Source organism: Peromyscus eremicus, chromosome 5 (assembly GCF_949786415.1).
Source record: "Peromyscus eremicus chromosome 5, PerEre_H2_v1, whole genome shotgun sequence".
NCBI classification, from domain to species: Eukaryota; Metazoa; Chordata; class Mammalia; order Rodentia; family Cricetidae; genus Peromyscus; species Peromyscus eremicus.
The window spans coordinates 8,636,982-8,654,532 of NC_081420.1; the positions used below are offsets into that span (position 1 = coordinate 8,636,982).

General features: G+C 53.5%; 1 protein-coding gene across 2 annotated transcripts; it reads right to left on the reverse strand.

Annotated features, from left to right (window-relative positions):
• Positions 1-226: 226 nt before the first annotated feature.
• Positions 227-15,767, reverse strand: Grk6 (G protein-coupled receptor kinase 6). Of its 2 annotated transcripts, XM_059262865.1 has the most exons (17): positions 15,633-15,767; positions 11,620-11,715; positions 10,665-10,777; positions 10,468-10,545; positions 10,023-10,123; positions 9,636-9,728; positions 9,474-9,537; positions 9,201-9,341; positions 8,535-8,725; positions 7,697-7,734; positions 7,525-7,614; positions 6,040-6,248; positions 5,809-5,946; positions 2,190-2,327; positions 1,975-2,109; positions 1,906-1,907; positions 227-1,354 (listed from the first exon to the last, which is right to left on the reverse strand). In XM_059262865.1, exons 1-17 carry the CDS (start codon positions 15,682-15,684, stop codon positions 1,264-1,266), a joined length of 1,770 nt encoding a protein of 589 aa, XP_059118848.1. In that variant the 5' UTR covers positions 15,685-15,767; the 3' UTR covers positions 227-1,263. The 2 variants fall into 2 exon arrangements, with proteins under 2 accessions (XP_059118848.1, XP_059118847.1); XM_059262864.1 differs by lacking the exon at positions 1,906-1,907.
• Between the last annotated feature and the right edge of the window lie 1,784 nt (positions 15,768-17,551).

The window sequence follows — 17,551 nt, forward strand, 5'->3', positions numbered from 1 at the left end:
TAGATGGTATCCAAGGCTGTGTCCCACCTAGGAGTGGAAAAACCGAGATTGAGTCCCCACACCAAGGTCTGGTTGCCTGTAAAGTCCTGAGGATTCTTGGGCTTTTTAAGGGCAGACTCTAGTCTCACTCCAGGTCCATCTCCAATCCCTTCTGACTGCGTCAAGAACAGGAAGAATCCTTGAAACACCAGAAATATTTTTAAAAAAAGAGGCAGGCAGGGGTGGCTGGCCAGGCTTGTGCTCAGACTGTATTCGCACAGAGACACATGGCAGCTCACATTGGTCACACAGAGACATGTGGCAGCTCACAATGGCTTTAAATATGGAAAAGCCTGGGCCTTATGGTCCCATGTTGTCCTAACATTAGCATCAGGACGGCCATCACAGTCTGGGACAGGCCAGGGTTAGGGTCTGGGCTTAGGCACAGCCTTACCCTACCCTCTTCACACACTGATATACACTCACCCCCCCACCCCCAACAGGCACACACAGGGAAGGGTAGATTATTGCTGGGCACATGTCTACTTTTATGAGGGATTCTGGAATGTTGGAGGGGTAAATCTAACCCCTCCTATGGCCTGGGCTGGGGCACTTCTGAAAAATGTATCTTCAGGACATGACCTAGAATAAGGGATAATGTGCTCTGAGAGCTGGAAGGCAGGTGACCTATCTTGTGGTCTGATGGGTCCCAGTCAGTTCAGTCTATGGTTACACTATGGCCCAGGCCTAGAGGATACAAAGCCCCCATTTCCAGCTCTAACAAATGCTGAGAAAAAGTGACAGCATTGGGCAACCAGAAGGTGGTGGCCTAAGTCCACAACAGGTAGGCACAAGTCTCACTTGGAGGTTGGTGGTGACCAGTGCAATGCTGGGGTCAGAGACTGACCTGGCCCATACTCTGCTCATCTGGACTGGGCCCAAGAAGCATAGAGTTTGGCATTGGCTCCTCTGCCAGCTCCTGGCTCTCCCAGTCAGGGCTAGTTGCCCTGGAGTGCCAGGTCCAGGGTGGAATTAAGAACGCTCTGGTAGCTATATACATTCGTACAAATACATAAATACATAAAGCCCCGAGCTCCGCAGAGAAGAGCTGAAGGGACGCACCTTTGTCCCAAGATGGCCCAGGCCTTGTCAAACTCAGCTGGGCCAGGGGCTGAGGGACGGAGGACACTGGGGACAGTTCCGGCTGTGTTCCCCAGGCCACGACTTGAGTGGACAAGGGGGAACACCACTGTGTAAAACTGTAAACGTCACTGAGAGTAGCTGCTACCGCCAACCATCGGTGGGGGCCTCGGCCTGGGGGCTAGAGGCGGGTGGGGAGCTCTTCCTCACTGTCGCTGCAGTTTCCACAGCAATCCTGGAGGGACAGGGAAGACATGGAGGGAGAGAGGCACAGCAGGTGCCATTAGTCACCCCTGAGGCTGACCAAGGCCAGTGGCATGTCCAGAAAGGGGCCACGGGGTTCCCACAAGACTTAGAGCAGCAGCTTGGGCCAAACACGGGTGGTGTCAGGGGATAGCTTTCTAGCGACAGACTGAAGTCAGACTAGGAAGCTCCCAGGATCTGCCCGAGCAAGACCTCTGTCCATCCCCTGGACAGACTCAGGACAGGGAGACAGATGCTAAGGAAGGTTAGCAGCTTGAAGGGGTCAGGGTGCAGGGAAGCAAGCAGCAGGGAGGGAGCGGGGAGGTGGGCACCAGACTTCTTTCTCCTACATCTCGCCTCTGTCATGAAGGGCTGCCTGGGGCTCCCCACGGTCAGGCAGCAAGGCCAACCCCCGAGGAGCCCACTCTGCTCACCTCTGGAAAGAGAAAAGAGGCCATGAGACCAGCCAGGCGAGGGGCACAGGCAGGAAGGAGGCACCACTGGAAGGGCTGGAAGAGGATCACTCCCAGTGTCGACGGGCACCGCTCTGCCTCCCACCCACTATTCCCGTGCAGCAGGCTGGGGGCACAGGTCAGACACTGAGGGACTTACTTGGCGACTGAAGAGCCTCTGCAGCAATCCCTTCTTGGGGGGTGCAGGTGGCTGGCCCTTCCAGTCCAGGTCTGGGGGAACTGACCCATCCTGTCCAAAGACATTTAGTTCCTGGAAGCATTCAGTCTCCACCATCTATCAAGAACAGGCAGCTGTGAGAGGGGCCCCAGGGATACCCCACCTGGAGACCACCCCACTTGCAGGGCAGTCCCTACCTCATTCTGCCAGGGGATGGACACACTACCCGTGGCGAACTTGTGGTAGAAGTCTTGGTCCGTGGGCTCCAGATCCACGCCCTTTACTGTAGAGAACTGTTCAATGTCCAGAACGTCCTTGCAGTAAATAGCCTGGGGCTGGGGGTGGACAGATAGAAGAGTCAAGAGGCCTTGATCTCAGTCACCCTGGGCCTGGATCTGCCCTGACACCTGCAGCTCCCTGGTTTGGAGAGAGCAGCAAGGCGCCTCCTGAATCCCTCAGCCCAGCACTCCCTTGTCTCTGAAGCAGACTTCACCTCTGCAGACTAGGGCCATGACCCTTTGCTGTGCAGTGACTGAAGAAGGCTGTGCACAGGCCTGGTGCTAGGCTGGGCTGGTCTTCTGCTTGCACAGGACTGCCTGGGTATGTGGCTAGGGCTGGGGTGGGAAGGGAGTCCTGGCTCCCTAGGGAGGGCTGGAGGGGGTCTGCACTCTAGAATGCCCAGTACTGGAATACTTTTCCCAGCACCTTTCCAGTTCCTGCTGGGAGCTGGCCTCTGCATTCAAAGGCCACTTTCTTTTCTATCTCTACACTGCTTTCAAAATCTTACCACAAAGGAAGTCAATTAAAATATTGTCATGGGGCCGGGCGGTGGTGGCGCACGCCTTTAATCCCAGCACTCGGGAGGCAGAGGCAGGCGGATCTCAGTGAGTTCGAGGCCAGCCTGGGCTACCAAGTGAGTCCCAGGAAAGGCGCAAAGCTACACAGAGAAACCCTGTCTCGAAAAACCCAAAACAAAACAAAAAAAATATTGTCATGGGGCTACAGGTATAGTTCAGTGGTGTAGAACATTTGCTCAGTATGCTTGAGACCCCGGGATCCATCCCCAGCACACACACACACCATCTACAAACCTACGTACTGATAGATGCATTATCATGACCATCGTGTAAAATGGTGTGTCTGACCTGAAAAGTCTGACGCTCTCTACAAGATTTACCACATGTGACTGTAATTTTATACCAACGGATGTTCTGAGGCAGAAAGAAGGCTTGAGTCTGTGAGTTCAAAAGCGCACAAGGCAACACAATGGGACCTCATCTCAAAAAATAAAGTAGAAAGTATTATTCATGATAGCCCCCCCCAAAGGTACCCTCATGTTAAGTATGAATAAAATTTATATCCATATAATAGAATATTATTCAGCTTTGAAAAAGAATGAAGTATTGGTATATGCTACAACATGGAGGAAACTTAAAAGCCTTCTTGGCAAAAGAAGCCAATCACAGAGGACCATGCTCAGCAAGACTCCATCTACCCACATATCTGAAGCATTCAAAGTAGATGAACGTAAGAGAACTAGTTATTTCCTGGGACAGGAGGGAAGAATTTTGAACCCTAGTGGACACAGGGTTTGTTTAGGTTCTGAAGAAGCTGGTGAAAACATTCTGATCTTATGTGGTGACAGTCATGTGACTCTTTAATTGAACTGCACACTTTACATGTGTTAACTGTAAATTCATCTCAATAGAGTTGTTAAAAATGTATTGTCAGCTGCGCATGGGAGCACGCGCCTTTAGTCCCAGCACTCAGGGGGCAGAGTCAGGTGGATCTCTGAGTTCAAGGCTAACCTGGTCTACAGAGTGAGTTCCAGGGCTACACAGAGAAACCTTGTTCCTAAAAATAAAAACAAACAGCAACAACAAAACTGTCAAGTACTGGCTCAGAGGTTATATCCTGCACTGCTCTTCCAGGGAGTCTGACACCTCTGGCCTCCAGACTCCGGAAGTCACATGCATATACCCATACACAGATACACATGCAGACATTTTATTTTTATTTTTATTTTTTTAAAGATTTATTTATTTATTATGTATACAGTGTTCTGCCTGCATGTATGCTTGCAGGCCAGAAGAGGGTGCCAGATCTCATTACAGATGATTGTGAGCCATCATGTGGGCGCTGGGAATTGAACTCAGGACCTTTGGAAGAACAAGCAGTGCTCTTAACCTCTGAGCCATCTTTCCAGCCCCAGACATTTTATTTTTAATAAAAATAAGAACAAAAACAAAAAAGCAGGGCTGGAGAGATGGCTCAGAGGTTAAGAGCACTGACTGCTCTTCCGGAGGTCCTGAGTTCAATTCCCAGCAACCAACCACATGGCAGCTCACAACCATCTGTAATGAGACCTGATGCCCTTTTCTGGTGTGCAGGCATATATGCGGACAGAACAGTGTACACATAATAAATAAGTAAATCATAATAAATCATAAATAAATCAATCATAAAATAAAAATAAGAAAGCACTGTCAAGCTTGCTTTTTCATCTACTGCTTCTGTTAAGTTCCAAGACACTGATTTTATTTCTAAGTTTGAACAAATGACCCACAGGCAGCGTGACTGTTTCAGTTAGAGGACACGCACACAGAGTGGGAATCAACCTGTGCAGCAGCCCCAGCCTGAGGCAGCACGATGAAGTCAGACCTGCTTGATTCAAGTGCCAGCTCACTGACAACGCTCACCCTCTCGGAGTGGGTGATGTCTACGTGAGCCATCCCTCAGGCTCCCTCACTGGCTTTCCCCTACTTACACTCATATCCTCTGTGACCCACTCCCACACCTCACATTCGGGCTGAAACTCCCCAATGTATCCTGTCACACTTAGAGCGTGACATTGTTCCTGCTCTGCACACACTTGTTCCAATCATATTGGCCACACAGTTGCTGTTCCATGTCCCTAGGCTGATCCTGCCCCAGGGCTTCAGCGTCTGCCTGTTCCTTCTGCCTGTAATGCCCATGTCCTCAATTCTTGGCACGACTCTCTCCTCAGTTCTACTTAGGCATCACCTTCTCGGAGATTACCCTGTCTAAAGCGACTACCCCCACAGCACCTTCCTAGCCCACTCTCTTTCCCGTCACTCAGGACTGTCGGAAAGCTCTCCTTGCTCACTTGTTTGTTTTGGTGCTTCTCTCCATTAGAGCATAAGGACAGGCCTGGCTCCATGGACCTCATTATCTCCAAGGCTGACACATGTGGAATTCAGGTGTTAAATGCATAAACACATGTGGTTGACAGCCACCAAGCTGGTCAGTCCATCTCCTGAAGGCTTTCCCAAGGACTCCTGGCCAACTGTCAACACAGGACCCAATCTCCACAAACTTTTGGGAGGGAGGCAAGGGCCGGAAGGCATGTGATCCAGTTGTCCAGTGAGGCTATTCACAAGAGCTGCTCTCTGTTCCCTGGGTAGCGGGCTAGCGAAGATGTGAGCCTGAGCTACTAAACCACAATGCCACTCCCTGGGAAAAGATGCTTGCCATTAAGACTAACCTCACGGTACAGGGAGGAATCAGGTTCCTGTAGTGCTCCTGGAGCATCCCCATGTCCACCCCTCGTCCTAACCTAGTACACTAAAACTCACACTATGTTGGACTTCACACATGCACACACACGCACACACACACACACACACACACACACACACACACACACACAAATGCTCACACATGCACTTTTGGGAGGGCAGCCCAAACCATTAGATGGGGTTTTCCAACATCTGCACTGAAAGTGACCTGGTCAATGCTCCAAGGCCCTTGCATCCTGGCCTTGCCTGACCATTAGCAAGGGTAGGCAGGACTTACATCAGGCTTAAAAGGCGGTTCCAGCATTCCAGCTCCCAGCCTCTTGAAATTCAGTTTCTTGAAAAGAGGATGCTCCTTTACCTCACGGGCACCACCTCCACGACACCCCAGGCGCTCAGCAGGGTCCTTGCTGAGAAGCTGTAGCAGGGCATGGTGGTTAGGGTACCTTTGGGCAGTTGAGGTGCCCAGCTCCAGCCCGGCCCAGGCAGTCAAGCCCACAGCCTGTAGTACCTGAGAACAGAGTGAGCGTGCCTGTGGGGAAAAGTGCTCCGAGTAGTCCTCGGGCACCTCCTTGACCAGTCTCTCTACTTCTTCCCGCTTGATCTTCTTCTTCCTCTGCTGGAAGGGTGACTGGCCTGCAATCATCTCATACAGGAGGCAGCCTAGTGCCCACCAGTCAGGGCTGAACGTGTACCTCTCATTCTTCACCACCTCCGGAGCTGGGCGGGGACAGGAGTCAGGGTGGAGAGGGGTGAGGAACAGAGAGCCCTCGGGGGGGGGGGGGGGGGGGGGGGGCCCAGAAACAAAAACCAGGGGATCAGTTCAAACATCCACTGGCTAGGTAGACATGCTACCGGCCTGGTGGGGACCTCATCTCATCAATGAGAGCTGATGTGGCCCTGCATGGGGGGTGTGTCACACCAAGGGCCCCCATGTCCGACTGTTCCGTTTTTCGCTTTGTTTTGTTTTTTGAGAACCAACTGTTAATTTGTGTGTGTGTGGTGATCCCAGTGCTGGAGTCTGTTTAACACAGGGCCACACACATCAGTACTCTATGAGCTACATCATATACACCCAGCCCCAAACCCATCACTCCTTTTTTCTTTTTAAATGGAATGTTTTTTTTAAAGATTTATTTATTTATTATGTATACAGTGTTCTGTTTGCATGTATCCCTGCATGCCAGAAGAGGGAGCCAGATCTCATTACAGATGGTTGTGAGCCACCCTATGGGTGCTGGGAATTGAACTCAGGACCTCTGGAAGAACAGTCAGTGTTCTTAACCTCTGAGCCATCTCTCCAGCCCCCCCCCCCTTTTAACATGAAGTTGTTTGGTTTTATTAAAAGTTGGCAATCAATTCAATTATTTTAAAAACAATTCAACTTCTGAATAAATGTAAGCCAAATCAGGACCATGTAGCCACTGATTTGTCACCTCTGGATTGACAAGGGGATGAAAACACCCACTTGCTGACACTTCCCACCTGCCCGGGCAGGCTCCCGGAGAGTCCTCCTCCCAACAACTTTCACCTCAAAGCCTCCAGGAGGCAGCTCGGATGAGGTTTTACAGTAGAGGAAAGAGAGGCTAAAAGTGGAATGCCTGGACCAAGATGGAACCTGGAAAACCTGGACTGTACTGTGGCACACAGTCCACATGCTAGGTCTCCACTGCCCCTATCTCAGATGGGCATCTTATTCCAAGCACAGGCCATGCAGGGTAATGATGGGCCATGGGAATGCATTTGGTTCCCTTAACCCACCCAATCCTAGGTATTCAATAAGCATCCAGCAAGTGACTAGCAGAGGTTCATAATGGTGGGACCTGGCTACGTCTTGGTCTCCTAATCCACAAAAAAATAGCAGTAGCAGTGTTGGTATGGGATATCTACTCTCTGAGGTGGAGACATGCCCCCACTTCAATACAGCAATGGGTAGGCCAGGCCTAGGACAGCAAGGGGACCCAGGAGACTGGTGTATTAGGTCAAAGGGACTTACCCATGTAGCCCACAGTGCCCACACGGCCTTTGATGGTCTGGCCCTCAGGCACATGCACAGCTAGTCCAAGGTCAGAGATACGGATGTGGCCTGGGTAGGGGTTGAAGCAGGTGGGTCCATTGACAGGTCAGGCCTCCCATCTCACCCTTCCCACTTGGGCCTCCTCACCCACCATGGTCATCCAGCAGGATATTCTCTGGCTTTAGGTCCCTATGGAGAGAAAAAGACAGGGTCAGATGCTACTGTTTTCCAGGAAGCCAGACATCCAGCCTCTTGTAGCTCAAGTGCCTGCTGAGATCAGGCAGGGAGCAAGGTGAAGGGCTCATTTGCTGCCAGGGTAAAAGAGTCCTGCTCTCCCCAGGCTGCAGCCAACTCAGGGGAACAGGGCAAGCACCGCCAGAGCCAGTAATCAGAGCTTTTTAGGGTAGTGAGAAGTAGCTCCAATCCAAAGAAGTGAGGAGTCCACCCACTGTGGACCAGTGCAGGGGACCCATCTGGGGGAAGGGGAATCCCTGGACATCATCCTTGGTCTTGTTCACCCTTGACATTGAAGCTCCCTTCCCCATGGGGGCTGACTCTACCTTCTCTGTCACATGAGGCTACTCTTCCATCCCCTCAAAGGGCCGCTGTAAGGCTCAAATGAAAGCGTCATCCATAACCACCATAAGCAGAGCTTACTACTACTGAGCCCACCTTGGGGTCTCCCAGAAAAAGAATTCAGGTTGGAAGCAGGGAGCTGACTAGCTCAAGGCCACAGAGAAGGGTGACAAAAATCACACATTGGTCAGCGACCTAGATCCCAAAACCTAGGTTTGAAGCACTCAAGTCCATCAAATGTGGGTGAGTTTGTGCCTGGAGCCAGTGTTGGCTTGTGGTTGGACAAACCCCCGGCCACCATCCTTCCACTGTCTGGCTTGTTAGACAGCCTTAGCGGCCACAATCCCACCTGACTGCTGCCCTGTCCAGGAAGGATCAAGTCCTGGAAGAGCAGTCGGAGAAGCTCAGCCCACCTGTAGACAATGCGTTCCCGGTGCAGGTCCTCCAGGCCGCAGCAGATCTCGGCAGCATAGAAGACAGCACGTGCTTCAGGAAAGCCAGCCTGGCCCATGTGGTAGATGTGGAACTTGAGGTCACCTCCATTCATCAATGTCAGCACCAGGCACAGTGCATCCTTTGTCTCATAGGCGTAGGCTAAGCTCACCTGTGCTCAGGAGAAACAAACCTTCAGGCAGGAGCTGTGGGGGATGACTAGGGTGCATGCACGAGAGAGAGAGAGAAAGAGAGAGAGAGAGAGAGAGAGAGAGAGAGAGACAGAGACAGAGAGAGACAGAGACAGACAGAGAGACAAAGACAGAGAAAGAGAGACAGAGACAGAGAAAGAGAGACAGAGACAGAGACAGAGGGAGGGAGGGAGGGAGGGTGTGTGTGCAGGAGCGAGCGCGCACGCTAATGGCAGCCTCCCAAACAATCTTCTGTGTGCCACTCCCTAGGGCTCAGCAGGCTTCCTGAGCCTGGAATAGCACTCCTACCCCACCCTTCTTAGGTACTGCCCAGGGCAGGAAGGGACAGAGCAGAGGGCAGTCCCTTTGGCAACAGGGAGGGACTTTAGCCTGGTGGGTGGGGTTTGTAGATGACAGTGTGACCAAAGGGAAAGGAGAGAGCTCCTGTGTACTTACTACAAACCTACTGTTCACTTTTTCCAGGATCTGCTTCTCATTGAGCGCCATGGCCTCCCCTTTCCGCTTCTTGATTCGTTTCTTTTCCAGTTTCTTGCATGCATACATCTTGCCTGTTGCCCGCACCTGGCAGGCACACACCTGTAGCCAGAGTAGACAGGGACAAATGGGGGCCAGCCTCGCTCTTGCTGGAGGTGGGAGGGTCCAGGCCTACCATACCCATCTAGTGTGCTCCGCAAGGGCACCAGGCGGAGGGCACCAGGCACCACTCACCTCCCCAAAGCCACCTTTGCCCAGGACTCGGTACTGCCTAAAGGTGTTTTTGGTCACTGGCTGCCTATAGGCAAGAGTAAAAGAAACAAATATTTACGCAGGGACTCCCAGGAGGAAACCCCACAAGCTCGCCTATCCCAGACCGGCCTGCTGGGAGCTCACCTTTCCAGCCACTTCCACTGCAGAAAACGGTTGAAGTAGATGCTGTCGAGGTAGTCAGCAAAAGGGGCCATGCTCAGGTACTCATGGGTCAGCCTGTTGAGAAAGGATCAGCCCGCAGGTGTAAGACCCTAACAAATGCAACCTCAGTCTGAAGGCCCAGGCCTCCCACTGCATGATTGCTCAGCCCACAAGCAGCTCCTGTCCTTGAGCATCTTCTCACTACTGCACCGAGCAGGAGACATGCATTCCGTGCTGAAACACAAATGGGAGGCAGCTGCTAAACTCAAGCAGCGTGGACAGGGAGGAGCTGAGCTTGCCATGGACTTCGGGGACCACAGAAGCCCCTTTCCTTAGCACAATTCCAGACTTGTGGGTATGGAGCCTTACCGGGTCAGCTCCTGGAAGAGGTCTTTGCAGGGTCCCTGCTCTAGCCGCTGGGCACAGTTACTCACCAGCTGCCGGGGAACTTCAGGGATGAGGTCAGGACCCTAGGGACAGGCCACAGACAGGTCACCGCAGAGGGCTCTCTTGGACAGCTGCCTACTCCCAAGGCAACACTGCCAGATGTCTGTGGGTGCCAAGGGTGGCTGTGGGTAGGTAGCGCACTAGCTGCCTCTTTGCTGAGCTCCTTTCCTGCCCCCTCCCACTTGAGACAGGGAGAGACAGCCACTGGCAGACTGCCTGACCCAAGCTCAGCCCAACCCCTGGGCTCCATGCCCATGGTGCTGCCTGGAATAGCTCCAGGCACTCACTGCCCAGGCTGTGGTCACTCCTCTGCCTGTTGTCACTGGGCCCTGCCTGCTGCCGTCATCCCCTCATCAGGCTCACTCACCGTTGGGCTCAGAAAATTCTGCATTAGTCGCCGCCCACATGCCTTCCGCTTTTCATCAGGGGTCACTTCATATTCAGCCTGCAGGGTGAGAGGCAAAGAAGCTTGGGGCTGAGGGGAGTGACAGATTTGGGAAAGGGCGGTGGCCTGGACCTCTGCCTGCCCTCCTGCTGGGCTGGGCCCTGGGGCGGGGTACTCACCACCCCATCTAGGAAGGCAGTACAGCGGGTCAGCTCAGGCCTCGTGGTGCAGAACTCACGGAATAACAGACGCCCAATGGGCTGACGCTCGCACAGGCTGTGGTAGTCACGCTCTGCAGGCCAAGAGGGGAGCTGCTGGGCCAGAGACTTAGAACTCATGGCAGGCACTCTGGCATCTATCTACCCCACATCTGGGATCCAATCACTTCTAGCCCCCCAAGAGTGGTTTATCTTCTTTGTTACCCTCACTGCAATCCTTCGGCGGGCACCACTGTTACCCCAATGTAACTTGGGGGCTATGGGACCCAGAGAGGTTGATTAATTAACTCAGTGTCACACAGCCAGGAGTCTGGACTCCAGAGCCCAGGTTTCCCGGTTCACAGACTTGCATGTCACAGTTCTGGGGTTGGGTGTGGTCTGTGAGGTTCCGGCCCAGCCCAGCCCAAGTCTACACCTGTTGCCTGCCTGGCGAAAGTGCGAGAGGAAGCTGTGGCTTCCGCTGCTCTCAGCTGGGCCTCCTTCCCAAGCAGGGTACATTCTACCCACATACAAGCCATAGCAGGGGCCGGGGACAGCTTAGGTACTGTTCAGATCCTCAGCCAAGACATTAAGAATGGGGTGAGCCCTTCTGCCCCCTAGAAACAACCGGGTCATACTTCTCTAGCTTGGATGGGTGCCCTCAGGTCTGGTCTGGATAAGGCTCATAAGCACAGGACTGATGTTCCAAACCTGCTGGCCCCAGGCTGCCTTTCCTTCCTCTAGTCCAGACCAGCCCTCCTCTTCCTCATGCCCACTCCACTGATACCAGTCAGGACTGAGTCTCTGCCCTCCACCCATTTCAAACCCAGGAACTGAAACTGGGGTAGATCATGTAGTCTCAATCTTCCTGAGCACTGGACACCCTCTCCCCCATGTGCCCCTGTGCCCCAGGGCAGGGTCTGGAAAGGCTCCTCACCAAGGCTGAGGCGAAGCTCTTCACACTGGCTGATATGGGGGAACTGTAGCATCTGGCGCCATTTCTTGCTTTTGCCTTTACGATTCCCGCCACCGCCTGCAAGAGCAACCAGGAGTTGGGTCTCACTGCAGTCCTGGGCTACCACCACACTCCAGCATGCCCTTCACAAGTTCCAGTATACACACGGTCCTTCTGGACACCCAGGCTGAGGGCTCTCAGGATGAGAACCAGAAAGAGCAGTGAGGACATTTCAGCAAGAGGTTTGCCTCATCCACTCCCCCTACTCAACGGGAATTCTACAGGTTAAGAAAGTAGACGAGCCAGGCGGTGGTGGCGCACGCCTTTAATCCCAGCACTCGGGAGGCAGAGCCAGGTGGATCTCTGTGAGTTCGAGGCCAGTCTGGTCTACAGAGCAAGATCCAGGACAGGCTCCAAAGCTACAGAGAGAAACCCTGTCTCAAAAAAAAACAAAAACAAAAACAAAAAACAAAAAACAAAAAAAAAAAAAGAAAGAAAGAAAAAAAGAAAAGAAAGTAGATAAGAAGCCAGGCAGTGGTGGTGCACATCTTTAATCCCAGCATTCAAGAAGCAGGTGAATGAAGCCTATATGTCAGTTCCAGGAAAGCCAAGGCTACATAGAGAGACCCTGGCCTCAAAAAAAAAAAAAGACCAAACAAATAAAAAATAAAGTAGACAAGGTGGAGGGGTCACCTAAGAAGCCAAGGCACGCCAGTCAGAGATTCTATGTAGTATGGGATATACTTGAGATACCAGGGGCAGCCTGGGCAACCTCCCAGGCCCCTAACACCAAAACTATCTCCCTGCCCACAGCAAGGTGGTGGCAGGAGGGCCGGCACCAGGATGCCCCTACCCCTGCCTGATGCCTGTCTGCCTAGGTAAGCCCCTATCTGTAGCCACTGGGACCACACAGCAGCAGGGACACCTCCAGAACCCGACAGGTACGGTAAATGTGTGCTTTGGCAGTTCCCACCCCAACCTGGAAAAACAGAGAGAGACAGGCGAACTGGACTAGAGATTTGAAAAATGAAACCACAAAATGGGCTGGGGATGGTGGCCCACGCCTTTAGCCCCAGCATTAGGGAGGCAGAGACAGGGTCTCTGTGAGAGGAAGGCCAGCCTGGTCTACACAGCAAGTTCCAGGGCAGTCAGGGCTACATAGGCAAAGTCTCAAAAAACCAACCAAACAAAAAGCTCACACCACAGGAAAACAGAGCATGTCAGAGAGGGAGCCACAAGTGTCTCCGAGACATCGCACCAAGGATGGTGGGAGAGGCCTGAGCCTTGCAACCTCCAGGACCTGGATCTGAAACTCCAAGGCACACTTTGGCCACCGCTGCATCACCCACACCACCCAACTGTCGTGGCACCTCCAGAGGCACTGGAGGGTGAGTGGGAGAGACTGTGTCCAGCACTCAGTAGGGCTGTGGAAAGAGGCAAGATCCAGCTCCAATTCACTGATAACTTGAGGCAATTAACCTCCCTTGCCTGGCCTCAGTTTCCCCAGCACTGTCTCCACCTGACCCAGTGTGAGGACTAAAGGAGGAGAAGCTGCCTTCTGGGAAAGGGGCAGGGCTGGGTCCCTAACTGGGCTCCCTGAGGAAGGAGGAAGCGCTGCAGTGTCCCTTGAGAAACTCTCTGGTGGCCCTGCTACAGCCTGTACCCCATGCGCCCCCACAGCCATTGCTTCACTGCAAGTGAGCAAGAGATCTCCACTCCTTAACCTATGGCAAGGCCTCCCCAGAAGGGGAACTCCTCCCTCTCCCTCCACCCAGGGCCCTCACCCACCCTCCATTTGCCTGCCTCCCCCAGAAGTCACTTCCTCCTCTCCCTCCTCCTAGCTCTATCAAGGCAAGAGCAAAAAGTCACATGCAAATATCCTGTCCTAGAACTGTGCCAATCTGTGGGGCTCCTCTCCACTGGACCCTGCCCTCCTTCTGCATGCCTCTGCCACCTGGGAAAGGAAGAAAATCCAAGTGAGGGTGCACACCCCCAGGGTCCTCCCACCTAACCAGATAATGCACAAGTTCATGAGAAAACTGAGTCTCTGGATGGTGAGTTCGGAGCCTCAATGTGACAGTGAGGGGATTCCAGCCCAACCCCCAAATCCAGCTCCTTACCCACCTCTAACATGACTAGTGTTTATTAAAAGCCAGCTGACCTTTGATCCTAGCACCTGGGAGGCAGAAGCAGGTTGAACTCTGAGAGTTCGAGGCCAGCCTGTAGTCTACATAGCACGCTCCAAGTAAGCCAAGACTATAGAGAGAGACCATCTCAAAAACAGAATCAACAAAAAAGAGCCAACTGTATGCATATACCACAGGCTTCCCAACTGCTGAGTCTCTGGTCACTTGGAAAGCTGGCCCCAAACTGCCAGCTGTTTTGTGACGTGATTCTGACACAACCAGTTCATGGGTAATAGAAGACTCCATGGCAATGAGGCTTTCCTTAAAATTTATATATAAAAAAGGAACAATGATGTTGAGGGTCAGGAAGCATGTCAAAGGCCGTGCAGGTGTATATGGGGTGGGGATGGGGGTGGGGCGGAAACATAGCCAGTTCGGGGTACAGGTCCTCTGGGGAGGCATTAGTCCTCACTATGGCCATGCTATCCTACGCCTCACCCAAGATCCAACAAAGCCTATCCAAGAGTACCCACAGCCACTGGTCCAACAAGGCAATGCCCTCAGAGGGCCTGAGGCCTGAAATGGCTAGCCCTAGGAAATGAGGCCTGGCCCCAGCTCTCCTTACCCCTCCTCCCTGGCTGGCTGGATGACGAGGCAGAACCGAATCGGCAGATGCCCCCAGAGGCTGAGAGGAAGGCCCAGCCCCTAAGCTTGATAAGGGGCAGGAGATAAGATAGCCTCTCTTGGGCACTAGGGACCCAGCCTGCCCATCCCATTTCCAGGCAACACCTCCCTGGGTGCACTGGGTAGGCAGAGGACTTCAGGTGCTGCACCACACTGGTGGCTTCTCCGAGGTTCCTATAGACTCTACTGGGTACCTTCTGTCCTAAGCCTGTCAATTATAATCTTGCTGGGTAATCTGGGGTTAGTCGCTGGTTTGACCCTCAGTTTCCAACCTGTAACCTGATACAGAGCAGTGAAGCTAATGACTCCTTCAGCCTGGCAGCCCATCAAAAAGTGAAAAACTGTCACCCTGTTCTGGAGTTCCTTGTCGGTCCCCCAGCACCCTGGACAGAGTGGGGCAGTACAGGCGTCTGATGATTATGTCTCTGAGGTGATGTGGCAGTGAATTTAATATCTGGTCCTGTGTCGCCTAGGACCCTCACAGAGCAGGTGTAAATTAATAAGGAGCTACTCAGAAGCATATCCGTGTGCACACACACTAATTCCACAAGACTGGTTTCCCAGTCAGGGTTTTAACCTTAGAGTCCGAACAGGCCAGTTTGCTCTGTCCCGTTTATTTCTTTGTGCGTCTGCCCTAACAGGTCATAGGCTTGCTGAATGCAAAAATCGTTACCCATTCCCTGGGTTTCAGTGTCCAGAGTCTCCTAGTGAGTGGTGGTTCTATTGGTAATGTATGCGTCTAGAAGTTTCCCCATGTCGGTTGGGTTGTCTGTGCAAAGGCTTGGTTCATTCATTCTTCAATCTTTACAGATTACCAACTTTGTGCTGTTCAGAGCATCTGAGCCTAGGGCACGTGGGGCACCTTCCTGCCTCTCACCTTAGAAGGGGTCTCAGACACACTCTCCTGAAGCTCACGTCCCACTTTTTATCTTCCTTCCCTTTCTCCTTTATCCCCCCACCACACACCCGACTCGACGCCAGCGGCGCGACCCTCGCCCCTCTTGGGCCCCTGGTTCCGGGGGCAGGTGTAGGGGACAGGCCGGAAGGGTTCGTATCCGCGCTCAGAGTCCGGGTGCAGACTCCAGGGCACGAGGGTAGCTGGGGCCCGGGCGCCCCGTGGAGCTCCGAGGTCGCGCGCCTGCGATCCCCGCATCCGGGCCTGGCCGCCCGCCTGCCTGGCCTCACCTTCCCGGGCCTTGAGTAGCACCGTGTTCGCTACGATGTTCTCGAGCTCCATGGGCTGCAGCGCCGCCCGGCCCGCCAGGCCGCGCCGCCGGCCGGGACCACCCGCGAGAGCCGGAGCCGATGGTGATCGGCGCGGCTCGGCTCGGCTCGGCTCGACTGACCGCGCCGCGGCCTCCCGGGCCTCCCCGGCCTCCCCGGCCGCCGCCGCCGCCCGCCGCGCACTCTGCGCCCCTCCCGGGCCACCGGCGCAGCCCCGCCCCGCCCCGCCCTCTGTTTACTTGGCTCAGTCAATAGGCGAGCGGACGCTCCCCGCGCCAGACTGCTATTGGTCAGCCTCTTCGTCCTGCCCCGCCCACGGAGCCGGGAACTCGCTCTGAGCGGGGAGGGGGCGGGCCCCCTTGCGTCGCCTCTTCCTGGTTGGACTGCGGGCGGGATTCAGCCCCTAGGTTCGAATTTCTAGGCCTTCGTAGGATGCTGAGCTGCCAATTAGGGCCGAGCCTCCGCCGGGGAGTCGGAGGTGGGCTCTGGGGGGGCCACGCCCAGGAGACAAAACGTATGATTGGATTAAGGAAGCGTCAACCATGCAGCAGTGCAATCTAATTGGGTCACCGGATGGAGGCGAGACCGAGTGACTGGCTCCCCGATGGGATTTCTAGGGTTTGTTACGATCACGCTGTGTATACTGCCGGCCAGCGGGTAGCTTGGTTAGCATGTGTCTCCTTCCGTCGTGTCTTGGGTCAGCTGCTTCTGAAGGGCGCACGTCCTGAAACAAGCAGAGGACGGAAGGAGGCTCCTAACCCCCCAGCGGCGCCTGCCTCCAGCCCAGCCGCACCCCGCCCCCGCAGCCGGATGTTGTGATTTCTCTCCTCCCACCCGCCCGGCCGCCTTCGGCATCTACTGCCTTATTAGGCAGCGCTACAATCCCAAATCGTTGAGGTTGAGTTCACACCCATTATACAGGTGGGGAGCTGAGCCGCTGGACGTTGAGTGGCTGGCTGCACGCCGAGACTGGGGGAAAACAAGTCCGAATTTTTGCAGCTCATCAACACAGTATAGTTCAGCTCCCCACTTCCTCCTCCTCACCCCTTTTCGCACAGCAGGAAACGGAGGCTTGCTCAAACTCAGGGATTAAGGAACAACCGGATTCGACTAAGTGTCTTTGATCCATATTCATTCATTCCTGCAAAAATACTGTTATTGTCCCAGGCACCCAGCCAGGTGCCGGATATAGTGGTGTCAGCAAGAAAACCAAACTCTCAGTGCTTACGTGCTAGGCGGGAAGAAAGGTGGTAATAATCCTGTAAGTGAGCACATTAATGGGTGGTTTTAGAATGATGCATGCTACTAAAACAAAAGATCTAGGGATGTAGCTTTGTTTGGCGCGCTTAGCATGCCAAACACCCAAGTTCATTAAAGAGACCAGAATGGGTCTCAGGATGTGACGTAGATCCAGCGGAGGCATTGCGCATAAAGTAAGTTTGGCCAGGAGAAAAAGCATGGGCGGCTTCAGAGTCCAGTGGTCTGGGGTGAGACAAGAAGCAAGAGTGTCAGCGAGATCATAGAAGGCATTGTGGTTTACAGAGAGAGGTCTGTTCAGTGAAATATGAAGCCCATAGACGGATGATTTGTACTTAGAAATGATAGCTCTGACTAGTGGACTGTTAGGTACCAAATGAAGACTGTTGTGTCCGAGTGAGACCTGAGGGCTGAGTGAGAAGGTGCACATTTGAAGTTTTGATGGAGTGGAGGATGGAAAGAACCGTCTGGCTAAAGAGGACTTTCTGCATTTTCAAGGATCTGTAAAGGTGGCTGGTGAGATAGTTCAGCGGGTAAAGGCACCTGAGGCCAAGCCTGACTAGGAAGACCAGAATTTGATCCGGGATTCACATGGTGGGAGAAGACAATCAACTCTACTTGTG

Bases quoted from the DNA above. Each gene is read 5' to 3' on its own strand.
- Grk6 (XM_059262865.1), bottom strand. From the start codon at position 15,684: ATGGAGCTCGAGAACATCGTAGCGAACACGGTGCTACTCAAGGCCCGG. The intron at 5,947-6,039 runs GTACTACAGGCT...GCCCTGCTACAG, and splicing joins CACGCTCACTCTGTTCTCAG to CTTCTCAGCAAGGACCCTGC. The intron at 2,328-5,808 runs GTAAGTCCTGCC...GTCCACCCCCAG, and splicing joins AACCGCCTTTTAAGCCTGAT to CCCCAGGCTATTTACTGCAA.